Genomic DNA, 17,957 nt, shown 5'->3' with positions numbered 1-17,957 from the left:
AAACTGCCATTGTCTCTGTCAGATGATGAGAGAGAGAGAGAGAGAAATACCTCCCAGTAAATGTTTTTCCTAGTGATTACAAATGAAGTGCACTGCTTGATATAAACCAAGGATGAGGTGGAAAACAAATAACTGGCAAAATCTGCTGTATTAATTTGTCTCTCGCAGTGTCTTTTCCCCGCATGTCTTTCATGGTGGCTCACTATAGCTTGAAGAATATTTTACACTCTGGTGTTTCCCCAAATTATATTTTTCAGCAAGACATTGAGACCAAACAATGCAGCCAGAGTGTCATAAAGATATTTCTTCAGCTTCACCGAGAAGAACATGGTGTCTTCCATGGAGCCGTCCTATGGAGTCAGTCTGGGATTACATGAAGAGCCAGAAGACACTGGGGGTGAAGACTTCTCTGAGATGCTTAAAACGACCTACCTGCTGAGAACCATGAAAAGCCATGCTTATGAGAACTAACGCTGATTTAAAATCAAAAGGGTCGTCACATCAAATATTGATTTGATTTTCCCTCTTAAATGCACGGATGAATAAAGATAAAATCAAGATATAAATACTCAGTGCCTCAAACTTTTGAACGGCAGTCTGTGTTACCAGGAAATACGTACATTTACAATTAATTGAAGTAGTTTTCAGCAGTGGATCTTGGACCAAATGAAATGACTGTGACCTCAGATGCCCTCTTGGTCTTTGGAAGAATATATATATTATAAATATATATATTCTGTAGTATATATTCTGTAGTGTTAATGGTTCTAATGATTAATAAAATATAATTTGTGACCTGAAAACCGAATTATTGTTGGAATGCTGATTTTAATTGTCTGTGATTTGTATGTTTTTTGTGAAAGCACTTTGTCGAGCTACTTCTGAAAGGTGCTATATAAATAAAAAGGATTATTAGTTTTTATTTCCCAACCATAATATGGTTTACAAACATCTCACACTTCATCTTAATTCTTCACAAAGGCCAATTGTAATTATCGCGCTCATTTCAAAAGGCATATTGTGATGAACTATGACAGAATTATCATTTATTCTAAAGGTGTTTTTTTATTTATTCCGACACACGATACATATCTGATTTAATTCTCATGTCGCCCTCGTACAGTAGAGGTCCCACTCGGCGCCTCGCTCGTGACACTGCTCAGTAGCCGTTGACGGCTCTTCAGGTGACGGATCGAGCCGAGGATCACTATTTTCTTTTCCACCCATTTTCATTTATTTTTCGGGGGGGAGAAAAAGGAGTGCAAGTAAGACACTTATCTATAGTCTAAATAATAGAAGTAGTCGTGTTGAATACGCGTGTGGGTGTTATTGTTTCTTTTTACTGTAAATGACTCGTGTGTGTTTGGCCATGCAGGGGGATAGCGTTGCCTATAGCTAGCCCAGGCTGCCTTGCTAGAAAGCTACGCGGTAGCATAGCATAAGCCCACTTCTGCGGTATAACCTCGAGACAAGTCGGGACAAGACCAGGTCAGTAGCCGGGGAGACTTTTGCACGTTTATGCGAACCAAACGGGGCCAGTTCCATTTGAGTTATTGTGGCCGAAAATATCACCACCACCGAACCGATCTCGCCGGAGAGGATGTTTTGTGGACGGGCACGTTCTTTTATTTTTTATTTTTTGCGGCTGTTGTTGCTAGGTTGGTTGCTAGCCTAGCTCCTTAGTATAGCCAGGCTAGCATTTTTTTTGGAGGGGGGGGGCATATGCGTGGATTTGGTCAAATCGTGTGTGAATAATCACGCGTGCTTTATTGTCTGTCTGTGATATTGGGCCACCGAGTGAGCTCGTTGTGGTCGTGTCCGATCACGTTCGGTCGCTCGCGACTGAGCGCTACGCTTGCTAATGTCGGCGATTAAAGCGTTAGCACGGGAGCTAGCCAAGTAGCCGCTAGCGTTGGTCCACGACACACCGGGTGTTAAAGCTGTTATGTCGCGTGATGGTTTTCCACATTGACCGTCTCCGCGTTCTGCTGTTTGTCGGGGTCGTTCTATTTTTGGCGGCGTGCTGACGAGCAGGCGCCAATGATTACACAAAGCGGTCGGTGTTAACGTTTAATGTGCGCCGGGGCCTGTGTCCGGCGCCATTTTGTTTTGTTCTCCCTAATAAAAAAAGAAAAGGAGAATCGTTTTCTCTGCGTTGTCCTGTTTCCCCCCAGCGAGCGACGGATTAACACCGCTGTTTGAGGGGAGGGTGGGATGGACCCACTCGCCATCGCCCCTGTGATGATTCATTCTCATATCTTCTAAATTAAAGAGTCGTAGTATATGATTATGCGTTGAAATGCATTATGAAACATCAACGCAGTCCCCCTCCCAACACCGAGGCCCCGCGTTAGCATGCTAGGTAGCTAGCACCACAGCGAAGATGTCCCGGTCTGCAGCTTCAGCAGCAGCAGCCTTTGGTTTATATATTTATATATATATATATATATTTAATTGCATTTTAATGTTGTCATACGATCTGATTTCACCCACAATAGTATCGTGCAGCTAGCCGTGGGTGGCGGTCGCCATCACCATGTAGCCTTTGACTAGGGCCTCCGTGTGGTGTGCGTTTGCTGCAGTTGTGGCTCGGCAGCGAGGGCAGCCGCTGGCCCCTCGTTTAATCCCCAGTGATACAGCATGCAGCCGATCAACCGTCCCACGACCTAATTTTTCTAATCTCATCTGGCCGTAGTCGCCATCCTGTTTGAAACGCTGTTGTTGTGTCGTGTGTGCTATTTGGCTTCCGTGGTGGGTTCAGGGATCCTCAGGCATTGTCTCATGATACACGAGCTATCAATGCGCAGTTGCTTTATTTCCATTTTTTTTTTTTTTACATTTGTGTCATTGTTTTCGATTGTGGTTTCATATCCATCCCCCTTTTGTTCCCTCACACCACTGCATTCAGTTGATTTGCTGGTCAGATATACGTGAAGAATAATGTAGCTGCCATCACCTGGGAGTACATTAATTCTTTTTCACTTCTCAGCTATTGAAATATGCATCCATCGTTAGGACAGAGATATGACGAAGGGCTGTTGCTTTGAAAAGTGAAGCTCTATAAGTGGATCTTCTGAGTCAAGGAAACGGTGTTGTTTGCAGCATTGCAATTTTAGACAAATCATCTCTCGTCAGTAATTGTACCCTAATGGGATTTTTTTTGGGGGGGGGGGGGCAGTAGTTCTGACCTGCCGGCTGCAGCCACATCACTGTAAGTTGGACAGATGTCGGCGCGGTGTCTTTTATTGACGCGATGAGTTCAAGCTAATGGCCCCGGCAGTTTCCATGGAGTCGACGCCGTCTCAAGGCGAAGCAAAGAGGAATATCATTTATTATGTGTTGCCATAGCAACCACCGTGTTTTTAGTCATGCACTGTATTCTGGGCTGCTCACATTTACCAGTATTTATACTGACGCAATGCTGAACCTGCCCTTGCTCCGATTTGATGTCTCTATGACATGGAAAACTGCACAAATGTTGGTGCACCCACTATAGTCACCTTTACAGGCCACGGTAATCAGTCATCATTAATAACCATGTGATCAGAATGATAACGGCTCTCGGTAAACAATGTGGGTGGGACAAAGAATCGTGTGTGTGTGTGACGAGTCACCCCAACTGCCAAAATGGCCTTTAGGTTAGTTGTTGCCAGGGCTTATCTATTCCATATGTCAGTACTTTGCAACAAGGACTTTCATCTCTGCTTTGTGGCAATAAATAAATGTGAACGACTTTTATATTATCATCCAAGGGAAGCCACACCTACACATCTGACTCGACTGCTATCTGCAACACATACATTTCACACTGCAACTTTAGGATTGGCTGATTAAGAAAAAAGAATACATATCTTCTGGCAAAAATTATGATTGCATCGGTCCTTAAACTTGGGATATAAGATAATAGTCAAGACTGAGTTCTTGCTGCAGCAGCCTGTGCTTGAATCCATCCTTGGCCCTTTGCTGCATGTCATATTCTCTCTCTCACCTGCCTTATGTCTGCAGTCATTTAAGGCAAAATGAATGTGAATGTATAAAAATTGAAGTGCCCTTAAAAAAAGGAAACTTATTTAAAGTGAATAATGCAGATGAAGCAAGAAAAAAAAAAATATATAGTGTGTGTGTGTGTGTGTGTGTATATATACATAAATATATATATATATACACATATACACACACTCACTCCATAGCACAACTTCAGAACATTATCTGTGCCAAATTTCATGCTGATAAGGTTTTAGTAAGGATGCGGTCAGATCAAAGCAGGAACTAATCGTGACAAAACATCAAAGGTACGACGTAGTAAGCTGGTTTGGTGAGAGTTGGTTGTACAGTGATAAGAAAAACACTCGGCGAACTCAGCTCTCTTATGATCTGTAGCTTGTGTCTCTATTGGAAAAAATTCCCACACTTTGGTAGATCTGGACCGAGTGTTAGCCTTTTCCTGCTTGGCGTCCAGACCGCAGTCGGGAAACAGGGGAGATGTGCTTTCACTTTCTCCAAGGCCAAAGTCTTGTCTCACTCAGGGACTAAGTCTGTTTACATCCTCAACAGCGGTAAATAACACACAGAAACTGAAACGTTTATTAACAGACAGACTGCAACCTGCACTGCAAGGAGATACTCGTATAACACAATCGTGTTTAATTTTCTCCATACCTGAGAACGGGATTTGTCGTCACTGGGGATGAACGTAAACAGTGCGGTGCGTCAACGCATTCTACGCAAATCAGCGTCTTAGCGTAATACGTTGACGCGTCATTTCAGCCCTACTATGTATAAAAGGAAAGTAGTGTCATGATTTACTGCCAGTGTGATCTACTTGTACTTGAGGGGAAATAATTCAGAAATAATATGGATATATTTGTTGAAATTGAGGAATATTTCAGTTTTTGCCACAAAGAACAAAAAAGCTTTGGAAATGTTTTGTGTGAATCAACATTTATTCTCACTCTGCCACATCTTTAGTGAAGGGTCTCAAGTATGAGCCCGTTGTCCCTCACACAGGTCATGTGTTGTGTGTGGTTGTCTTTCAGAATTGCCTGTGTTGTGATACAGTTGTGTTTGTTTAACATTTTTTTTTATTGTTGTTCTATAATTGATTCTTCATATTCAATTGCTTCATTATACCGGACACAGCCGACACAATCTGGGTTCAGTATATATTTGAATTTGTGAGACTGTTTCTGTTGGTAGTTTTGAATGGATACATATATCAAATTATTCTCTCCCTCCCTCTTTCTCTCCCAGTCTCAGGGCTCACCATACTCAATGAGCGGACAGCGCAATGTCAGAGCGCTCTGGGCAAACTGCAAAGGGGAAGGATGGCAAAACCAAGTATGCGTCTCTCAACCTGTTTGATACATACAAAGGAAAGAGCCTTGAAACACAAAAGCCTGTTGGTGAGTATCCTGGTTTTTTGCCATGTCCCATCCTTCACTATCACCACACACATCCAGTGTAATGGCTCGGCCTTCTCCGTCTTTATATTCAGTGTATTAGTTTTCACGATCTCTTGCCTTTGAGGCTCTTTTTAGATCTGCCAGATGGTTTTGTTTTGCCGCTGAAGTTGTGCAGCTTGTTTTGTAATTGATCAGATGTAGCCCAAAGAAACGGATCTGCTTTGTCACAGTTGGATTTTCACAGTTGTTTTGTGATTGTGTTTCTGTCTGTGCCGCGTTGCCGCGAGCCACCAAGTTCTGCAACTTTGATGCCTTAGCCTACTGTTTCCCCCTATAGCTCTGGTGCTGAAATAGAGAAAGCACATGATGTGCTGTATCGCTCATCTGCCTGCCAACCTGTTTTTGCTGACGGTGGTTATATTATTCAGGGATCAGGGAGGTTTTGGACTGTCATTTTAAAGGTTTTTACACCTGTTTCTTAGAGAAAACATTATCTGTGTTGCCATACATGAAGAAAAACACACAGCCCGGAAGGTGAAAGGCTCGGGAGCCTTGACGTATCAGCTCAGCCTCAAAGCCTCTGGGCCTGGCCTGAGACAGAGGCTTACTTGTGGATGCTGTTTGACTTCTGTGTATGTTTTATTCAGAAGCTCCCCCACGAGATCTAAGCAGCTGTCCCCGTTTCCGAACTACAGACTTCCCCCTCCTACACACTGAAGCCATGCACTGCTGACACTCAGGGCAGCTTCACATAATTGGGAGGACTTTTCCATGCTTCTTTGAGCATCAATATCCCAGTACTGTAATTGAAGCGGGTTTGCTGAAGGGTTGTAATAAAATCTAGAAGCTTTCTCTTCATCAATATTCATCAGAATCATCAGATTGAAACAGCATTCTAATTGTATGTCCAGTGAAGCAAGCATCTAGCTGCTCCCTACATCAAGAAGATTTCTCTTGTGTCGAGTTTCAGTGGTCCGTCTGTGTTAATGGCCTCTTCTCTCTCTCCCCACGTCAGTTCCTCCCCGCCATGGCCTGCAGTCTCTTGGTAAAGTTGCTTCCGCACGGCGTATGCCACCCCCTGCCTACCTGCCCAGTCTGAAGGCAGAGAACAAAGGCAACGACCCCAACGTCTCGCTCGTTCCCAAAGACGGCACAGGATGGGCAAGCAACAAGGAACCAGCAGACCCAAAGAGGTGAGCCAATCCAATGAATCCAATCTAACACGCAAGCAATTTAGACTTTCACGTCTCAGAAAATCTCCAAATGTCTTTATAGTACAAAATGTTGGAAATGCTTCTGTGAGAAGTTGTTTTTGTCGTTAGTTTTATGGTTAAAATGGTGGGGGGTTTTGCTCTCTGCTGTTGTTTGTTTCTTCTCTTTTCTAATGACCCTCTATCCTTGATGAATTTTTCTTCTTCAGTACCGATGCCTTGTCAGCACCGCAGCCGGAATTGCAGCAGCCTGTGGCTTCACAGACACCTGCACCGACCCGCCCGAGAACCCCGCCAGCTTCAGAGGTTAGTCACCGTGAAAAGTCAGACAAAAACTAATTTAATAACGTTTTTTATTTATTTTGTTTTTTAATCTAATAGTACTTTTGTTTGTCCCACCCATCTCTCTGTCTCTCAGGCTCTGGCTCCAGCTACAACCCAGGCCGTAGGGGCAAGGTCCTGGGCACAGGCCAGTGTTACACATGGAACACAAGGGGATGGTGAGTCTTTTTTTGAATGTCTGTAATGTACATTACTTGGGATTGAGCTTTTTGTCACACAGGTGAAAATTATTCTCTCCCTGTTTTGTTTTTTTCAGTTGGAAAGGGATCAAACCAACCGTCGCCATTCTATCGCGAGGAATTTCCCACCCTGCAGGCGGCTGGCGACCAGGACAAAGCTGGCAGAGAACAGGGCACTGCAGATCAGTGGTATGGGCCCGGACCAAGCCTCCGCCCCCAGAGTGAGTGATGCCTACTCATTTGATTATGTCAGTGTTTGGGGGGGGGAATGTTTTTTTCAAGATAGTTTTTAGCGGTGCTTCTTGTACCGTTCTTTGTAAATTACAGATTAACATTTTGAGGCAGTGGTTCAGTTAGTAACACAGAACAGCACTATTTTAGTATTCATTTAGTCCATGTCGTTTCAAATGCACAAAATGAGCCCATCCATATTCATATTGTTTACTTAATGCTTTTGTTGGTGTCGCTATAGACTTGCCAACGCCAAAGTTTCCCATCTATTGATTTACAATTACATGATAAAATGTAACCCTTTCATGTTAGGTTTTACAGACATTGATCTAGGTTGCAAGGATGTGCTCTCTCTCTAAAGAAATGGCTTTGCATCACTGAACATATTCCATTAAAGCTCATAAACTATTCTCACCGCTGCGTCCTTGCTTGTGCTCACTGTTCTCAGACGTTACAAGTTGGCGGGACGGTGGGGGCCGAGCCCAGGGACCCCCCCTGCCTGGGGAGGGGGCAGCGGAGGGTGGCACTGGTGGAGCTTTGGTGATGGATGGGGCAGCTGGGGTCCCCCTTCCAAACTCCCACGGGCCACCTAGGAACCCTCCTGCGGGCAGCCCCGCCTTGCCTCTGCCCCAGCCGCCTGTGGGGCCTGGGTTCCCCCAATACCGAGGGATCATGCCTCCTTTCGTAAGTTTCCTCTTGGTTTTCTCTCTGCCTCTCCCCTCGATGTAAAAGAATCGGTATCTGAATCTGATCTGTTTTTTTTCTTTCTTTTAAGATGTATCCTCCATATCTGCCCTTCCCGGCCCCCTATGGCCCTCAAGGGCCCTATAGGTACCCGGGACCTGGGGAAGGGCCCGCTCCAAGGTATGTTGTTTGCTAAAATAAGTTGTGAAGTTCATATTGTGCTACTTTTTTTCCAGAGGGTAAAAACCACTCACTGAAATTGACCTGGAATAAATTTTGTCAAAATTGTATTTTGCTTTTTTCTTTTTGTCCTATAACATATCACTTACAGAGAACCTCCTCCCCTCTTTCAGGTTCTCTCGCGGTCCCGACAGCAGGCCTCAGGGCGGACTACGTGACACAGGTGGAGAGGCGGTGAATCGACCTCCTATCTTAAAGCAGGATGACCTGAAGGAGCTTGACGAGCTGGACCACGATGGAGATGATGGTTGGGCAGGTCAGAAGATGCTCATTTACTGATATGCAAGATTTCGATTACAAATGGTTCAAAAAATGGGAAAAAACGTGTTCTAATTTATTTTCACATTGAGGAAGAGCTGTCAAGGGGAAATGACAAACTTCTGATGTCAAAGTATCCTAATGCATTGCACATTGATTTAATGCTTTTGCTTCTAAATGGTTGTGAATGACATAGTGGCTGTGAGTGCAATTGATCCTCCTACTATTTCCTGCTGTGTGTAATGGAGGATCAGGTGTATCTGATAAATGTATGCACAAACGCACTTAATGGATGTTTGGTACAAATATAGCCCTGATGTCTTCTTGTCTTTTTCTTTTCTTTTTTTTTTTTCGTCAGGGGCTCATGAGGAGATTGATTACTCTGCAAAGTTGAAGTTCAGTGATGATGAAGGAGAAGGAGATGGAGAGGAAGGGGCAGAAGAGGAGAGAACTGAGAGCCAGAATGACTCACGGTATGTGGTTAAATCAGTGTAGGTAAAAATGCTGTTTTTTGAGCTTAAAATGTAAAGCTACACTAGCTATATTTTAATGTGTTGGTAAAACAGCTGTTCTGTCGTTACCTCAGTGAGCAGCCGCGGCCTCAGGATGCCCCTCCTGCTGCCTCTCGTCCTCGAGCCTCGGACAGTGGTGGAGACACCCGCCGCACCCCTCCCTCTAATGCTGACAATGGCCCCCAACCTCCCTCCAGCAAGTCAGGATGGGCCGAGGAGGGAGGCAATAGCTGGCGGGTACAGGGAGCATCGTCAAACTACCAGGTAGTGTGTTGAAATAAAACACAAAAAAAGTGTTGCCCAGACAGGCAAGGCTCCACCTCTGCAAGATAGACACACGGTCTAAAACTTTTCAACACTGGGCAGTTTGTGCAAACTGTCGGGCAAAGACTTGTATGTGGGCGGAGATTTGTTGTTTATTCAGTGTAGATTATTGTGGTGGAGCATGGCTAACTGTGTCTGCCTGTATGTAGGGGCGCAGCCCTGGATCGAGTGGTCTCCGGGAGCAGTCCTCCCCACCACCTGGGCCGCTCCTCGGACCCTACTCCTTTTACCGACAGGTAGATCACCAGGTGCGGCCTCATAGACGAATCATTTCAATCATTATCTCATCCACCGCCCACAGGTCTTATAGATACGTCATCTTAAAGTTTAAGTTTGCCTCTTGAGTTTTAGTGCAATTAGTGTAATCATTCCTCAACAAGATTGCAACCCTGTCATTTAATCTAGAATTAAACATGTGTAATAGAGCATCATATATCTTCTAATTGTTCAGGACCGGCCCCACAACCAGGGTGCCTCTGCAGGCCCTGGGAAGCCTGGCACCACCCAGCCTCAGCCTGCAGCAGGAGGCCCTACCCCTCCTCCCCAGCCGGGCGTGCTGGTGCATGGGGCCCAGGGGGAAGATGAGGACGAGACTTGGCGTCAGCGCAGGAAGCAGTCCTCCAGTGAGATCTCTGCCGCGGTGGAACGAGCACGTCGCCGCCGCGAGGAGGAAGAGCGGAGGATGGAGGAGGAAAGACGTGCAGCCTGCGCTGAGAAGCTGAAGAGGCTGGATGAAAAGCAGCAACAGCAGCAAGGCAGCGAAATAGTTGGTGGTGGTGGTAGCGGCAGTAAAACCCCCAGCCTCGATGGAAACTCTACCACTGCCACAGCAGGCAGCCCTACTCCATCTATTTCAGCATCTGCCTCCTCCCCTAACATCAGCCAGCCGCCATCTCCTTGTGTGGACTCTGAGGAGCCTCCAGTACTGACTGTCCAGCCCGGGCCCAGTCCTGGAGGCAGCGACAGACAGCGAGCCAGCAGCAACAGCAGCTATGACTCCAGTGCAGGTGAGTTTTTCTGGCACGTGATCAGTGATAATTCCTCATCATCAGAAAACAGGCAGCCCAAATAAAGTTTCTGTCTCTTGATAATGACCTCTTACTCAAACCTCCAACCTTCTGTCTTGGTTCCAGATGTCCAACAGTGTCCCCAGCCAGCTGTGTCACAGCCACAGCAGCCCACGCTGGATGTACCTTTACCAGTGGAGAACAAGGAAGAGACTGTGGGCGGTTCTCACATCCGTGCAGGAAGTGGAAGTGAAAGAGGAATTGACCCAGTGAAGATTGAGAATATAGGAGGGGCAGCAGGTCGTCAAGCCGGTGGTCCTCTGAGCCAGGGTTACTCCAAGTACCAGAAGTCACTTCCACCTCGATTTCAGAGGCAGCAGCAGGTTGGGATTTGTACTCATTTTATTAGTTTGCTTTTTGCATGTTTATTGAGAGGGAAAAGTAATAATCGCCCCATTTCCACTTGGTCACCAGTGCTGGCATGTTGCATCCTTTGATCTATATTTTCCCTGTCACATTCATTTCTCTATAGGAGCAGCTCATGAAACAGCAGCAACAGTGGCAGCAGCAACAGCAGCACAGTCAGGCATCGCAAAGCCAGCTGTCTTCTCAGCCGCAGCCTCCACAGGGTCCTTCACCGGGTCCCACGCCGCAGCCAGGACCTGGACCCAAGCAGGGTGGACCCATGTATCAGCCCAGCAATATGGTTAGACCCCCACCGCTGCCAATGAATTTCGACCCTCGCTGGATGATGATGCCCTACATGGACCCACGCATGATGCAGGGCCGCCCGCCGCCAATGGACTACTATTCAACTGGCATGCACCCGTCTGGTGAGTGGAAGTGGCATCAGCACTGAGATCTGATGGAATGTTTTGAGATGGAAAAACAAAAGTGAGGGGGATTGAATAATTAAATAGAACAGTACTGATGAATTATTATTAGATCAGATTCAAATGTATGGTGGGCCACACAGCATCTAATTGACCAGGATGTGATGACTATAAAGTCCAGGGAACAATATCTGTCTTCTGCTGGGAAACAAACATATCTTCTGTAAACATATCTATTGAGAGATCTCATATATTTGACCTTCACTGTCACAGGGCTTATTGGGCGTGAGCGGTCTGATTCAGGGGGATCTGGTTCAGACCCCTTTGACAGGCAACAGCAGCATCCTGGGCACCCTCAGCGTGGGACCCCCCCTATGGATCCCAAACTGGCCTGGGGGCCGGAGGTATTCCCTGGCGGAGGGGAGGGTCGAGGTCTAACCTCCCCATTGAGGCAGAAGCAGGTGCTGGAGGATGACGATGTGGCCAAAGGGCCCAGGTATGGAAGCTTTTCAAAGGAGCTTTTAATCTTGTCATGGTTTAATTTAGTCATTTGTAAACTTTCCATCTTTTTTGTCTCAGGAGTGACACTCCCCCACACCGAATGCGAGAGGGTGTTTTGGGACCCATTCAGCAGCCCGGCTCAAGCTCCGGGACATCCAATCAGACCCCTCCTCCCGTCGGCTCTCAAGTGGGCGGCCAGGGAGGCAGCCACCATCCTCATCACTACATGGGTGGGCGGGGCAACTACAGTAACTTCCCTGACCAGGGTGGAAGGATGGCCCCCCATCAGCAGCAACAGAGGGCGAGTGAGAGGGGAAACCAGCCGCATGGCTTCACCCACCAGGAAGACGGGCCTCCCCGAGGATCCCAGCAGGGCCAGATATGGGGAGCACCACACCCTCACTATGATCGCAATGGTCGTGCAGACCTCCCTCCTGTTGAGAACAACTCTCACCTCCACCTCCACCACCATCACAGCCACCACCCTCAGCAGCCTCACTTCCCCCTCCACGCCCATAAGCCAGAAAACAACCGTGACAGGGTTGTCGATGCCACTGCTAAGAAGACCAACTCCTCTCCACCTCTCCACCAACCTTCCCTCTCATCTTCCTGCTCCTCTTCCTCCTCCTCCTCTTCTGCCCGGGAAGATGGGAGTGTCAAAGTTGCCCTGCATCATCACCCATCTCAGAGAGACGGTGAGGCTGTCATTGGTCACAGTCACAGTGAAAGAAGCAACAGTGGCAATGCTGGCAGTAGCGGCCATGTGAAACAAGAGAAAACAGGCCCAGCATATGCTTCCCATTCCACAGTGACCTCCAGTCCACCTCCTGCTCAACATGGCAGTCATTCTCAGCAGCACCATCCCCATCCCAAATCTAACCAAAGAGGGGGGCGGGAGCATAAGACTGAGACCCAGTGGGGCCCACGGCCTGGCAGCAGCAACATAGGTGGGGGTTCCTCTCATGGCAGGAGGGCCAACAATGCAGGAGTTGGGACCAGCAGCCGTGGAGGGGAGGACTCCTCCAACATTCCATCGGACCACAAATCCTCCAACCAGACAGGGGGCGGCAATGCCAACAAGAGAGCTGGCCCAATCAAGAAGCCTGTGCTGAAGGAAATGAAGAGAGAGGGTGGGGAAGCTGACGGAGGGGAAAAAACAAACCCAGGCTTTGGGAAAGATAAAGATCAAGATGGTGGACAACTGGTTTCCATGAAGCAGGAAGCCTCCCAAAACCAATCAGCTCCATCTAAAGATGAGCCTGCCCAGACAGCCAAACCCAGGAACGGTGGAAAAGAACGATCCTCAGGAGGAGGTGGGGGAGGGTCGGGCAGAGGGCACAAAGATGTAGACGGCAACTCCTCAGGATTTTCAGGGCCCTCAAGAAGGGACAGAGACCGCTCCTTCGAAAGAGGAGGCAGCAGCTCCCATCACCAAGGAGTTCCCCCCAAAGGCAGCAGAGCCAGTCGTGGACGAGGAGGAGAGTTCTTTGGACGTGGACGTGGTTATCGGGGCACTTACACACCGAGTGCTGGGCCCACTGCTGGTAGTCGGGGAGGCAGAATGGGTGGCCGGAGCGGCAGAGACTACCGCCCATCTGTTGGTGGTGGTCACCACCAGGAGTCCAAGGCTGAGGGGCCTGGTGGCAGGCATGGTCAGGATCGGTCCCAGCATAACCCGGCCAGGGCCAGGAACCGAAGTGAAACCCGCAGTGAGGGTTCAGAGTATGAGGAGATCCCCAAGAGACGGAGGGAGAGAGGTTCAGAGACTGGCAGTGAGAGTGGCGCAAGTGACATTGGTCACTCAGACAAGGACGACAACCAGAAACCCAACACCAAGAATGGCTCCGCTAATGCCAACACCACTGGAAGCGGCAGCATGTCATCTGCACATCCCAGAGGCTCCCAGGCCCGAGTCTTCACCCCCAGGGGTGTGCCCTCTCGGAGGGGCAGGGGCGGTGGAGGAAGTGGAGGAAGTGGGGGAGGAAACATCTACAGGAGCGGTGGCAACGTTGGAGGACCACCTGGGGGACACCGAGTTGGACCCAGCTCAGGCTCTCACGGTGGATCCAACAAGTCATCGACCTCATCACGGAAACAGCAAGGCCCGCCACAAACCCATGGGCCCAAAGACCTGGGCCGGGGAGGAAATAGTGGAGAGAAGAAGGACAAGATAGCAGATACAAGTCAAGTTCAAAGTCAGGGGACCAATCCCCCTCAGCCGTCTTTACCTGCTACAACTCCTGCCACTGTGGGTTCCACTGAAAACGGAGGGGTGGTGACTCAACAAGCTTCAACCAACCCAACTTCAAACTCTGGAGGGCCTAATACGCTCCCTCTTCCTGCCAACCGTGGCTTCCCTCCCGGTGGGTTCGAGCGACCCCCTAGACGTCGTCGTCACGGGCGTTCCCAGCACCAGCAGGACAAACCGCCCCGCTTCCGGAGACTGAAGGAGCGAGAAAATGCTGCACGGATCAACGGCGTGGGGGTCATCGGCGGTGGAAGGCCCTCCTCTCCTGCCCTGAATTCAGTTCAGGACAGTAATGGAGCCCCCCTCCCTGCTCCAACGACGGGCAATTCCCACCATGCTAACCACAATGCCCCTCAAAACACCAACAGTAACAGTGGTGGAGGGCATATTGGTAATTCCAACAGTCACCACCATCACCACTACAACCAGGGAAACGCCGTGACGACACACCCCCAGCACCACCACAGCCACGGAGCAAAGTCCCCCGACTTCACCAATCAGAACTCCGACCAGGCCAATGAAGAGTGGGAGACCGCCTCTGAGAGCAGCGACTTTACAGAGTTCAGAGACAGGGAGGGAGGAGGAGGAGGAGGAGGGGGAGGGGGAGGGGGAGGGGGGAAGTCATATCCCTCTCACCATCACCACCATCCAGGAAGGGGAGGAGGTGGCGGCGGAGGCGTGCAGGAGCGCGATATGTCGGGGAAAGAGCCCTTGGCGAATAAGAGAAGCTTCTCCAGCCAGCGTCCGGGCATGGATCGCCAGAACCGGAGGGTCAACCCTGAAAGAGCCGGTGGTGGGGGAGGCAGAGGCCCACGTGGCCCGCCAGGCGGTGGTTCCGGTGGGCCCGGTAACGGAGGCGGCAACCGCGGGGAGAAGCGCGGCAACTGGCCCTCCCCGAAAAATAGGAAATGATGGAATAAAAAGAAAAACATTTCAGATGTTTCCCGCCCACATTTAAAAACCCACCATCTTACATCCTAATCCCCTTTTTGATCATTATTTTATGGTTTATCTGTTGGCATCCCTACACACATTAGTGCATTGTACAGTACATGGAGACTCACATTCACTCTAGATGCCCTCACCCCGACCTCAGTCGGCTCTTTCCCTTTTGCATCAATCAACTATCTACCGTCCGTTCTTGTAAATTTCTCCGTTTGTTCCGTCTTGCTCCCCCTCCCCCTGTACCTTCCCCTCAGAGTCTCACCCCGTTGGATTTGTCAAGCATGAGGTTTTGAAAATGGAGGTGCATGTCGTTTGGACAGAAGACGTTCACACAGATCTACACACACACATATACACACATATACACTCACACACATATACACTCTCATATACAAGCACAACTACGACATCTCTAACAACACATGGAACACATGCAGTCCTGTGGGTGCAACAAGAAAAACGTGGGATTAAATTGGCATATAATGTTTGGATCGGGCTGATTTTTATATTTATGTACCTGTGTGTATTTCTACCACACTTTGGCCTTGGGTGGTATTCAGTAGTGCAGTCTTGCAGCACTTCCCTCACAAAGGGAAAGAGTGCAGCTTCACCTTTTAACAAGAACAATGTACCATAAGAGGTTTTTGTTTCTGTTTTTTTTTTCCTGTTTTTTTTTCCTCTTTGGCCTCGTGTCAGTGGAGCTTCAACCTCTGACAGATGGCAGAGGTGTGTGCGTGCGTGTGCGCGTGTGTTTTCTTCAGCAAAGCAGGTCATTAAAAAAAAACTTTTTACTAAATTCTCATTTCCTCCTTTGGGCGACTTTTTGGTCTACCGCAAAGTATGTCTGATTACTGTGATAAGACCCATCGAAGTACTACTGCTCAGTGCTCACCTACACTTGTATTGATTTGTCTTTAATATCAATGTCTCTGCTGCTTGTTCAAATAGACGGTGTGAATTTTTTTTTTCCTTCTCCCCTTGAGGTTGTTTAACCTGCTCTGACCTTTCATTAGCTCCTACTGGGTGTTTCCTGTTTAGGGGGATAAAAAGCTTTTCATGGGGCCCCTCGTGGTAGCATCCTACTTGCCTGCAGAATTTGTGCACGGCAAAAAATCAGTTTCCCCAAGGACAATAGTTTTACACTCTCTCTATCATGAGGTTTGTTTACCCTAATGAAGACTGTATTAATAGCGTGATGGCTTTATTTTAACAACCATTATTTCCTCAGTAGCTTCCATTTTTATGGAAACTTTTCTTTACTCTCCCTCAAGACATCAATCTTGTTGGGGGGGGGGGGAATGAAATTGTAGGTCATGATGTAGAATAAAGGAAAGAAAAACGTTTGACTTTTCATAAAATTGTATTTTGCATCAGTAGATAATTGAACATGTTCTAATAAGCACTCCTTAGTATGACACAAATCCATGGTTGCTGTTTTTTTTTTGTTGTTTTTTTTTTTTAAATTTACTTTCTTCTCCTTTTGTGTTAATGTTTTTGGGCAAGTTACATGTGATGCAACGGGACAGGTACTCTGTCTGGGCCCAGAGTACAGAGCTAAGCTGAGTATTGTACTCTTAATACCCCCCAGTGCTCGGGTGGATACTCCTCCCACTGAGGACGACCGCTACCAAGAGCTCCCTGGTCTGAGGAAGTATTTTTTTTCAAATTTTGTATTCCTGGGATGGCTGTGTCAGTGCGCGGCGGGCGACGAGTAGCTCAGGCTAATTGAATTCAGGACAAAACGCCGAAAGGAAGGCAAAGTGTCACATGCGTCACCTTCTGCAGTTCACACAGTTTTCCAAGAAGTAATGCTGACCTGGAGAGTTGAGGGAAATATTTGGATTGATGTAGGATTACACGTGTAAACACAGTATACGCATCACACACAAAAAACACGAGACGACGCCCAAGGTGAACTAATATTCTCATTGTCACTGCTGTAAGTTGGGGTTTGTTTGTGTACTGACGACAGTTTGGAGATCTGTCTCTGGGACGTCGTGAGTAGGGCATTTGATGATTTGTGTGCTTGTGTGTATGTGTGCGGCATGTGTGCATTTTCCAGTCTCTGTGTAATTACTCGGGAAGGGGTGGGGAGCAGAGGGTCAACATGATTGGCAAAGCACTTTCTGCCTTGTTTGCCCCCCCAACTAGATTTAACCAATATTATTAAGACAGGTCTACGGTTTCTTAAATACATCCATATATATATATATATATATATATATATACACACATACATCCAGCTGTGTGTATATGTTAATCATCCAAATGAAGGACATGCAGTAGAGAACGTCACCATTTTTTTTTTTGGTAGAATTTAAGCACATTCTTCAGCAGGCAAGTGTAGTTGGACATATTTTTATTTTTCACTGACTTCTTCTAAGCATGAACACATGCCCATGGGTGCAGCTCGCCTTGCCCGTGACTGGTTTTTACATTGATAGCTGTACACTTAACACTGGCTCAAAGAGTCCTTCATCCCTCCTTAACGTTGATATGCGCATTATTGTATGTACCCATGTTAAAAAGCGACAAAAAGAAGTAGTGTATTCCAGAAAAATTACTCAAAAGATTGTACTTTGTTTCCAGCATTACCAAGGTACCTGGAGTGGTTCAAACTGTTTTTTAGCATTTATGGTTTTATTAATGGAACTGTAATATACACACATGTATGTATATTGGTATGTATCTAAGTTTGTCTACCCCAACTTACATTCCCACAAACAAATGTTGCCATTTTTAGTTCAAGGGAGCAATGTACAAGCAGAGAAGTGTCTTATTATAATAAAAAGTTATACAGAGAAGGCAAAGTTAAATAAACTACTTTTGATTTAATGGAAAATGTCAAGCGCACGTCTCGTTCTTCTCCAGCAGATCAAGTGGAATGTTTGTGGAAACGTGAGCCAGGCGGAAGACCTTGGTCCCTGCATGTTGTGACATGTCGTAGCAGGACTAGAACAGGTTCAACTTAAAATTATTTAAATCATTGAAGGTGGAATCGTACTGGCACACGTACATGTAATGCAGCCATACAATAATG

At 47.3% G+C, this 17,957-nt stretch overlaps 1 protein-coding gene across 5 annotated transcripts; it reads left to right on the top strand.

The window, feature by feature from the left end:
- The first annotated feature begins 1,126 nt into the window (after positions 1 to 1,126).
- On the top strand, positions 1,127 to 17,759 carry prrc2a (proline-rich coiled-coil 2A). 5 transcript variants are annotated; one of them, XM_035621524.2, is made up of 18 exons: positions 1,161 to 1,265; positions 1,376 to 1,488; positions 5,251 to 5,402; positions 6,418 to 6,595; positions 6,823 to 6,919; positions 7,032 to 7,113; positions 7,212 to 7,355; positions 7,814 to 8,049; positions 8,141 to 8,229; positions 8,403 to 8,545; positions 8,906 to 9,020; positions 9,134 to 9,323; positions 9,533 to 9,631; positions 9,835 to 10,390; positions 10,517 to 10,773; positions 10,923 to 11,223; positions 11,497 to 11,719; positions 11,803 to 17,759. In XM_035621524.2, exons 3-18 carry the CDS (start codon positions 5,288 to 5,290, stop codon positions 14,882 to 14,884), a joined length of 5,907 nt encoding a protein of 1,968 aa, XP_035477417.2. In that variant the 5' UTR covers positions 1,161 to 1,265; positions 1,376 to 1,488; positions 5,251 to 5,287; the 3' UTR covers positions 14,885 to 17,759. The 5 variants fall into 5 exon arrangements, with proteins under 5 accessions (XP_035477419.2, XP_035477416.2, XP_035477420.2 ...); XM_035621526.2 differs by lacking the exon at positions 1,376 to 1,488 and having other exon boundaries at positions 1,127 to 1,265; positions 9,533 to 9,619; XM_035621523.2 differs by lacking the exon at positions 1,376 to 1,488 and having other exon boundaries at positions 1,127 to 1,265.
- The last annotated feature ends 198 nt before the right edge of the window (positions 17,760 to 17,957 follow it).

The sequence above is a fragment of the Scophthalmus maximus genome, chromosome 22 (genome assembly GCF_022379125.1).
Source record: "Scophthalmus maximus strain ysfricsl-2021 chromosome 22, ASM2237912v1, whole genome shotgun sequence".
Taxonomy (NCBI): domain Eukaryota; kingdom Metazoa; phylum Chordata; class Actinopteri; order Pleuronectiformes; family Scophthalmidae; genus Scophthalmus; species Scophthalmus maximus.
This window is presented reverse-complemented; position numbering and strand designations above follow the sequence as displayed.